The 10,149-nt window shown below is 40.0% G+C and overlaps 1 protein-coding gene across 1 annotated transcript in view; it reads right to left on the bottom strand.

Moving 5' to 3' along the window:
* Nucleotides 1-3,882: 3,882 nt before the first annotated feature.
* Nucleotides 3,883-10,149, bottom strand: part of LOC100533382 (hemocyanin 2) — a gene marked incomplete in the record, with an annotated part of 53,599 nt that continues 47,332 nt past the window's right edge. The window contains 7 exon segments of the mRNA XM_013083423.2: nucleotides 3,883-4,171; nucleotides 5,206-5,469; nucleotides 6,205-6,348; nucleotides 7,133-7,291; nucleotides 7,679-7,807; nucleotides 8,819-8,986; nucleotides 9,300-9,563. Of these exon segments, the coding sequence (XP_012938877.2) occupies nucleotides 5,233-5,469; nucleotides 6,205-6,348; nucleotides 7,133-7,291; nucleotides 7,679-7,807; nucleotides 8,819-8,986; nucleotides 9,300-9,563 (1,101 nt within the window).

The raw sequence follows: 10,149 nt of genomic DNA on the forward strand, positions 1-10,149 counted from the left end.
GGGGGGGGGGGGGATTTATTCTTTTTGGCAGCTTTCGTTTGGCGTTAACCGGAAAAGAAAATTGAACTTAAGGTGATGTGACAGAGCTCTAGTTATTGAACATCGATATGACATATAGCATACCCCGTCTAGCTGTATTTGATTTGCAGCAGTCGACTACTTCAAAGCCTCTGTCCGTGTGCAGCAACTTGAAATGTCCTCTAGCTTTAGCGGTTGCGTTGGGGTGTGGTTTGGGAGGTGGTTGGAGGGGGGGGGGGGAACTGGACGACCCATCCTATTCAGAGCATAAACAAAACAGGTGAGAGCTTTTATATATGGACGGCATGCTAGCAGCTCTGTTGACTTTTGTTTTCTAAACTGACTTCCAATTTTAAACCTAACACCAGATACCGGCGCCATTCTCATCATTCTGTACTTGGATTTCCCTAACCATGATGTTCAAAGTGGAACCAATTAAATTTGTATGAACTACAGTACATAACACTACACATTTTCTTAAAAGCGGCAAACAGATACGTGTGGGGTCGCGCTAAGTTCTTAGTCGTCGCCCATAAGAAACCCGAGAGTATTTTTATTGAGTATCTCTGTTTTTCTGTTGTGAAGTTGTATTCTTCTCAGCCCAGGATGGTCCTTTTCGTGGGAGACTGCTTTATATCAAATTACTTAAGTTGTGTTGATGGGGGGCTTAATACAAGTAAAAATAATTTACGGTCAAATATGCTAGTTAAATAAAACTTTACACTTAAATATTTGCCTTTTTTCATCCCAAACCTAAAATTCTACTCACCTCTATTTTGTAAGTACGTCAGAATACCGGTAGGTTTTTAGTGGAAAAGTTAGTAGTCAGGTTGTTACGCTAGTAAAGCTATGTATTTAATACTGTGTATTCAGGAAGAAATGTGGACAGTTGAATAGATAGGTTTGCAAGTTAGTAGGAGGTGAAACCGTTAACACGTAACAGTGTATCTGAGCATAAATACAGTGGGTGCAATTGATGCAGCTTTTTTTTTAATGGCACCACATCTGATCGCAGCAACTTTCCTATTGAACGTTGTCCCTGACAAAACTGCATTGTGGTTGTGAAAACTTTGTAAGATAATTAACTTTACATCTTTTACAATGCTCATTCTTGTACATTCCTTTCTATGAATTGTAAATAAAGCTGAAATCTATTCCTACCTAACGTCACTACAAGAAGGTGTTATCTGCCTTGTGTTTCCCCAGACACACAAACCATTTTACGGAAGGGAAAAGCAGTGGGATCTGCGGCGAGTTGTGGTATTTGTGATCATCGCAAATAATCGTTTGGTGTTATTTTCATTACTGTATTCTGTTTACAATGCTAGTTACCTCCATTAGCTAACAAAGTCTAGGTTGTGGCATTTGTGATCATTACAAATAATCGTTTGGTATTATTTTCATTATTGTAGTCTGTTTTCCAAGCTAGTTACCTGAAGCAGCTAGCAAGATCTAGTAATGTCTTCTTCCTTGGGCGTTAAAGGTCATCCGATGGTGGTGGTGGTGGTGTTTTATCGTTTTTGTTGTCGTTGTTGTTGTCGCTGTTGCAGTTGTTGTTGTTGTTCTTGTAGTTGCTGCTTCATCATTAAAATGTTTAGAAATGGGGGGGGGGGGGGGAATTGAAGCAAGTCTGTGACATCAAATCATGATTATATGAATCCCACGCCTTCGTCGAATCAACTTGCACCAGTACGACAATTGATAAAATTCTCAATCTCTTTGAGAAACCGTGAAAAAAAGGTAGATATGCTAGATGAAATAGTTGTGAAAGTTATTTCTTTAAAGTATCTTCAGTGAATGACGCCATGATGGCCCAATGTGAACCCCCCCCCCCCGAGAGTGGTGACCACAGATTATATTGTTTTAAGTGTTTTACGGCGCTGGCAACTGCATAAGGTCATGTGAGCGCACGGGACACACAGTTTGGTAGGAACTAATTTTGATTTTTGCCTGGGTGACCGCCGAAGGTTACTATTATCAATTTTATGACCACCAAGAGATCTCTTACGTGCGAAACTTGCACACTCAACCTCCTGGGATTTTTTACTTTATTCGAGAAGGCCAGGTGTTAGATCTTACCTACTCTATAATTAGGGTGTGGCTGAAAGACAGCAGTAAGAAAGAGCCAAGGAGTAGCAGTAGAAAGCCTGCTGAAAGAGTCAGGTGCTCTGAGGATGGGGCGTAGGAGAGGAGGTGAGGACAGAAAGTCAAGACAAAAGCAGACGACAAAACATGGATAGAGAGCAGGAAAGGAGGTGACATACGATGTGCATACTAGGTCAGTTAATTCCGAGAGAGGGGGGGGGGATTAGTCAGAATAGTTTCAACCCATGGGAATCCCAGAGGTCTCCACAGCCTGGAAGAGAAAGAGCCTGATCATTATTGCCCATACGAGGGTGAAGGTATTGTTGCTTCATGGGAAAACATCTTTTTTTTTAATGCATGTGTTGATATCGCCCCCATCGACTCAGTTTAGATCTTTTAGGAGGCAGCCTACGACCCTGTGTGTCAGGGCTAACTGGACTGAGATGAGATGCAACGTCCCAGCAGAAAGACTGTGATACTCGATAAAAATTCTACCCACTCGGGAATCGAGCTCGGGTCTTTTGCGTGCGACCACTACACACTACACCACAGGCACCAGTGCTTCAGGGGGAATAAGTATCCAGTTTTTTGCAGATGAACCAACGAAATTCATCCTGTTTGTAAGCAAGGCTTTCTATATGAAAATGCTACCAGATCGTGTCGAGTTCTCTGTGAGTAATGACTAGTATACACCTTGATTTTTTTTTTTTTTCGTTTTCTCTTGCAATCTATTGTGTTTTTCGTGAACGTTTTTAATTCGCGACTTGGATCGTATAGAGCCCTGCATGAATGTGGGTTCCAGTGTAGTTGTGCCTCTTTTAACATTTCTTTAACTATTTGAATTCGTAGATTCTTTTTCCTTTTTTTTTTCATTTGCAAAAATTGCGATTTTGTCACCAAAATGATATTCGTTGTGGTGCAGTTCGGTGAACTATGAAATATGTGAGACAGAACAAACTGTGGCTCAAAAAAATATATCTAGACCTCTGTGCCGCAGGTTTTCCTGATATGATGAGTACAAAAAAGTTTAGAAGTAAGACAGAGATTGTAAGTATACAAGGATACATTTATTTCAGGTAATATTTTTTTACAATGAAAGACTTATAGAAAACGTAAGTATTCGTTGAACAAAGTAAAACTGCACTCCAGGATGAACCCAATAAACTATGTCTAAACAATAACAGTATTCTGCCAAACAGGGCTATGTAAACGTCGCAGACTCAGAAATGTTTCTCTTTCTCTCTTTGGTTTTTTGTTGTTTTTTTTAAATCGCAAAGCATTACATTTTGAATGGACATTGGAGCTTGCGTATAGCATTATACATGAGCAATAAGACATTATTCCATTTCACAAGAAACATCATACACTCTCATAGAATGTTTACACGTGTTTGTTTTTTCTTTAACATTCAACGTGGCACCAGTCATTGAGTGTATCCTCTTAACATTACAATTTGTAAGGCATAATGCACCATCATTTGAATAACAAGAGCGGCATTTATTTCATTACAATTATGAGTCTAATGTCTCAGAGTTAAACAATCTCAGTTCTCTGGAGCCAAACGGCTATATCAGGTGATACAATTTCGTTCCAATGTCAAAGAGAAAAGGCTGTAAGAAAGACAATATTTTGGGGTTCATAAATTTGTGCAGTTTTTGTAAAACCTAGAAAGTAGTTTTAGCGTATGCCATCTTAAGTGCTTTTCTGGCAATAATCAATGTGTTCATGAAAAATATTAATAATAATGGGGGGGGGGTAAGAATAAGCCATGACAAGAAATCTGAGTCTTGACTCCAAAAATGATTTTTTAAAATAATAATAAAACAACAAATGTTTCAACACATATCCATAGTCAATACGAAATATGAACACAAAATACAGCCACTTAATGCAAGAAAGTGGGTGCTCAAATGGCATATAAGCTAAAGAGAAAGACTGTGGTCCTGTTTTCCTTTGTATTACCCGTTTCCATTTTTCGATTTCACAAACTTTGCTTTGGGGGATTTGCACGACGAATAAGATGATCTGATAGCTTCTCCACGTCTGACGTCATGTCTCATAGGTGAAGCTGAAAGGAAAATATCACATACTATAATTAGTTTCCACAATTACATAACTTGAATTTGATATTTTAAATGGTAAACTAGATATTCAACAATAGCATGTGCAGACAATGCGTTCCTTTGCAAATAATAATCATGTATGTATACCAAATGGAAATTCCCAAAGTAACAGTTTAATCTTTTATGATAATATGAAGACTAGCCTATACAGCAGCTACAGATTCAATAAATTATCTAATCAATCGGTCTGCCTGTCTCTGTCTGTCTGTCTGTTTATAATTATGCCTATTGCACTGACAGAGATAAACCTAAAACGTCGGTGGTACAGGAGGACAGGTAAGATGCCGCCAAAGACTTAAAAATGATGCAGGTATATCCAGGATACATAGGATACACGTTTAATTCTTTTTCATTCTGTATGGTATTTATCAGGAAACGACAAATGCAGTTTTTGGGACCCATAAATAGACATAAGGGTCTTGAACATCTAGCTCTCACTGGCAAAATTGAGGGCAAGCGAGGCAGAGGAAGGCCTAGAACAATATATTTGGAGAACCTAAACAAATGGGTAACGGGGAAAGATCAGTGAAACGTGGCTTTTTAGAGCATCCGAGCAAAGGAATGAATGGAGAACCATGATCGTGGATGTCTGTCGCAGAACTGGCACTGGATAATGATGGTGATGGTAGTTATGAGAAAAGAGATTTGGGGTAAAAGTGCAGCATAACCCCTTATATCTTCGCGCACAACGACGATCTAAGCCAGCCTTCTTCTGTTAAATGCAAGTAACAAACCTACTGTGACCTCAGAGTAACCTCAGATCTGTGCATTGTGTCAAACATGCTTGAAATGATTGGGGGAGGGGGACACTTTGATGTTGCCAGATTTGGTCGGTTTCTAGTTACTTTTTTTTTTTACACAATGGATATTTGGCGAGTAACAGTTCAACATTATTTACCAATGAAGACTAGTTTTGTGAAGTCATTCAGGGCAGCTACAGGCTCAGTGAATGAATAACTATTCTAGGTCTAGTGCTGACCTTGCTCCAGAGCAACTTTAGAAAGAGTTACTCGTCGGCCACTGTGATCTGCAGTTTCCTGCCAGAGTTACACAAGTCAACGTCTCTGTTGACGAAGAAGTAGTCGCCAGGGCTCAGGGCATGCACCTCGCCGAACGGGAAGGAGTGGTAGGAGAAAGGCGGAATGTTGCAGAAGTGGAAGTTTGTGAAACTGCCCAGATTTTCCATGGGTGTTTCAACACCGTCGGTGACGAAACGAACGCGAGTTCCCTTCTTGACAACAGTCTGAAAAAATAGAGAAAATGAAGTGTGTGGGAGGGGGGAGGGGTAACATTTCGAAATACCTAGTTCGTAGTACTGGGTTGAGAGATGACTTTGGCTTTTTCTGTTTTGTTTTCGAAACTCTATCTTAATCATGGAGATTGACAGTAGAAAATGAGAGAAAGATTCAGATTCTGGAAATGAGATGCTGTCGAAGATCCTTATGTGTAATATACAAACATTGCTTTTGTACTGTTGATGTAATTTTTAAAAATCAGCGAGATAGTGTTCCTTATAGTGGCACGTTGTCCATTGTGAATTTTTGAATACGCTCTGTTTTCGGTCACTTCATCTTTTTAAAAAAAGAATTACAACTTTGTTTTTTGTACAGATTCTTCAGTTCTGTACTTCAAAGGGCACGCAGCAAAATGCACATCATGAAATGTGCAAATTCGTGTTTCTGATTTGTATATTATGATGGTTCAAATGTGCTACACCATTGCCTTTGGTCTGCTGTTGATTGGAGATGTTCTGTTTCGTTGTTTCCTTCATAGTTTTTAACTGAAAATTTACAAATGCCCAAGTCATGGTTTTGATTCGGGTGTTCTCTTTTACTTTGATTTTCTCCAAACTTTTTGAAAATGACTCAGGTGTTTGCGAAATGATAATGATGATGATGATGTGATGATGATATAAAAGTGGCGCCCCCCAACCTCTCGCGCCATTTCAGACTTTTTTTTCACCAACTTGGAATGTTACCTTAGGATTGATAGAACTGTTACGCATGACAGGAATGTTTATGATATCGTAATCCACTCCGGCAGGACGTTCAATGAACGTGGCGTAGTAAGTGGTGAAGTTCTGGACGTGCTCGCCATCGTATCTGAAGAGCTGACCTCCAATCTGTTCAGAAATAGGAGAATAATAAGTGACTTTGATTATTTCTCTAAACTTTAGAAATTTTCAAGAAAAGACGATTCAGCGACAAATATTTGGGAGGAAAATGAAATGTAGGTGTTTCTACGTTCTCATCGACACGATTTAGATAATTTAGGAGGCGGGGTTCCGATCCTGCCTATCAGGGCCAACCCGGACTGAGAGGGATACAATATCTTAATAGAGAAACCGAAATTTTCGACAAAAAGTTTTGCTCACTCGGGAATCGAATTTGGGTCTTCAGTGTGCAACAGAGAAGAATTTAACCTCTGCACCACAGACACTGGTGGCTTTAAGTGCAGTTGAAAATAAAAATAGATGACGGACAAAAGCGGCTTAGAGAATTACAAAGAAAGAATATAATGAAGAGTAAAACACACGAGTTTGCATTTTCTTAAACTTAAACGGAAATTCAAATCCTCCTAAACCCCACCCCTAACCCTACAATCGTGTTGTGGTGTTGGTTGTGGTTATTATTACTTTTGTTGTTGTAGTTGTTGTAATTGTTTCCAAATTATTTCCCAATTAAATTTTCTAGAGAGCTATTTCTCCCAGAATCTTATTTGAACTCTTTTAAAAAATTATGAATTTATACTATTGATTTTTTGGGCAAAGGAATCGTCACCACAGGGAATCAAGCTATAGTGGTCGCGATTACTCTGTGGTACATAAATTGTTTGATTTGTTTTTGTTGCTGTTTTTTTTTATCTAACGTTTTCGAATAAGAGCGCGTGTAATTTAGTCCTCTCACCTTGACGGGCTTGTGGATGTCAACATTGTTGGCTTGAAGTACTTCAGTGACGTCATACTTGAAAACTCTCTCAAAACACCAGGGCATTTCGCGCTCCCCACCAAGAACGTAGAAGCGGCCAAGTGGTACAACATTATTCTCGGCAGTCTCGAAGTGGACCTGCAGAGAAATGGACATCATACCATTATCATTTTGCTTTCATTTCACTCCATTTTGGGTTACTGAGTCGTAAACAGTTTCTGAGTAAAATTGTACTTTGTACTCACCCACAAAGAAGTGAAACGGACAGTAAAATTCACGGCGCCATTGTTTGAAATGTCCGATAACAAATGCAAGATTTAAGTAACAGTGACTAATATAGTAGATAAAGAACTAATGTTAACCGTTACAGGCGCCACCTTCAAAATACTATTCAAAACGACAGACACGGTAAATACGTTTGGAATCAAGGAGGAGGGTGTAAAGGCGTGTTGTATTATTTTCACAGGTTTGATTAGGATATTCTTTACGGCAGGGAATTTTTGTAGTCACCAAGCAGTTACTTACATCAAAAGCAAAAGAGCCTTGTTTTCCACAGTTGTTGAAGGCCAAGTAAACTCTGTCCTGATCTCTCAGTCTATTGATGATGTTATTCAAATCGTTCACATCATGGCCATTCAGCTCCAGGTTGTCGAACTAGAAGCAGGAAAATAACACAGTTTGGGGGAGAAAAAAATGCATCATGTTGTCACTTTTACCACCCACCTGTACACACTAACGCGCACACACACACACACACACACACACATACACACACACCCACCCACCCACACACACACATACACACACACACATACACACACACACAGTTATATATATATATATATATATATATATATATATATATATATATATATATATATATATACATATATATATATATATATATATATATATATATGCAAACACATGCACCCACACACACACAGACACATATACAGAGATCAATGGTGGTAACAATAATAATAAACATAATTAATTTGTGTAGCGAATGTTCCTGCTTAACAGCAAACTCTCTGAGTTGTATAACCTTTGTTATTACCTCAGCCGATGTGCTAGCATTTTGAAAAAATCTCAACTGCCTGGGGAGTAAATGATTCTATTCTAAAAGGGTTAAACACTAGCATGCTGGCATGATCTTTTTTTTATCTAATGAAGTGGGGGGAAATTCGTGTAAAGTGCTTTTCCCAAGAAAACAAGGTCGAGCTAAACGGAGCCTCGAACCCTCGAAAACGCAACTTCACAATCACGAGTCGGGTAGCCTAACCACTAGACTACCAGTCCCACACAAAAACACACATATACACAGGGAAAACATTTCTATCTTCGTGTCTTTCTTCACTTTTCGTCCACTCATTCCGCCCCACCAATACCTTCCCTCTCCACTCACCCCTCTTCCCTTACTACTTTAGTGCCGCTTATTTGGACCCCATTCTCAACTTCTTCCTTTTTGATCCCCCCTCTCTCTCTCTCTCTCTCTCTCTCTCTCTATCTATCTATCTATCTATCTCTCTCTCTCTCTCTCTCTCTCTCTCTCTCCTGTGTTCCTCTTCCATCTCCTCCTCCTGCTCATCTTCCTTCGTAAACTCATTCTCCTCCTGCTACTCCTTCTCACCCTGTATAATTCACCCCCACCTCACTCCTTACCTCATATCCGAGATGAGCATAGTCAAACACTTTGCTGGGTTGAGAGTTCATCCTGGTGAAGTCATTGGTGTTGATCTGAGAATAGCTGAAGGGTTGGAGAGGTTCCTCCATGATGGCGCCACCACAGCGGGCAGAGTTGAAAGGTTTGCGCCGGAGTTTTTGCAGTTGCTGGGAGGGAATGGATAGAAGACTTTTTATATTTCGTGGAACAACGACAACAACAGAAATATTGACAATAATTATCAATGTGTGCTGAGAGTTCACAATTACTCTTATGTCAATTGGAATAACGTTCTATTTGTTGCTGTCGTTCTTGTAGCTGTTATTGTTGTTGTTGATCGTGGTGGTGCTGGTGGTGGTGTGGGTTTGTTTTGTTTTTTGTTTTTATTGTTGTATATTCCATTCCCAGCCTTAAACGTTGGCTTAGAATTAGAAACCACAGTAAATACCTAATAATAATTATTATTATAATCATCCTTACCTGCCAGATTGCCCAGATTCTGTCGATGCTGGAATGGTGGATCATAAATAGAGGATCAAACGCGGAGTAATCCAGCGTAGACATTGAGTAGGTGCCATGTCCACCAATAAGACCGTGGATCTCGTTATGGAGAATTTCGTACTGGATCTCAAAGTCACAGAAGCTGTCTTCTTCCAGAGTGCTCAGAGCTAAGTAGTAGAGATAGTTGTAGCCGTTGATCGTGCGGGGGTTGAACAGAGAGTCTTGTATGTCACGGGTGGTGTCCTGGGGAATATGGAGGTGGAGTTAGGAGTTTTACACTACTTTCAATCTAAATTCGGCTGTTTAATTGGTAGAACATCGATATCAACAGAAAACAGAACTCCTACATCTCAAATAGCTATTTATTTACGTTAAGCGAGAATTTTATTTTCAATGTAAGCGTTTTTACGTCCACATCGACACAATTTAGATCATTCAGGAGGCAGGCTTCGACCCTTCCAATCAGAGTCAACCCGGGCTGAGAAGGATGTAACGTTGCAGCAGAATGGCCGAGATAATCGATAATAATGGTCTCCACATGAAAATCAAACACAAGTTCCGCCTCAGCGAAGCGCCTAACATGGGGGATCTTGAATTCACCCCCCCCCCCTCCTTCCCCCAGGTCAAAACAGGTCACCAGTCGGAGAAGCTGATCATCAACTCGCCCCCCGTCGGTATCTATATGACTAAATGAGTCAGTCGCATAGAAATCGAGTCCTAGGAACTATTGCAACTGCGCTGCATTCATGCATTGTTTGACGTAAGTCTAGTCCAGACATCATCTCTGCTCCAGACCAAGGCATAGACTGAGCACCCCCCCCCCCCCACC

The sequence above is a fragment of the Aplysia californica genome, unplaced genomic scaffold (genome assembly GCF_000002075.1).
Source record: "Aplysia californica isolate F4 #8 unplaced genomic scaffold, AplCal3.0 scaffold00231, whole genome shotgun sequence".
Lineage (NCBI taxonomy): Eukaryota > Metazoa > Mollusca > Gastropoda > Aplysiida > Aplysiidae > Aplysia > Aplysia californica.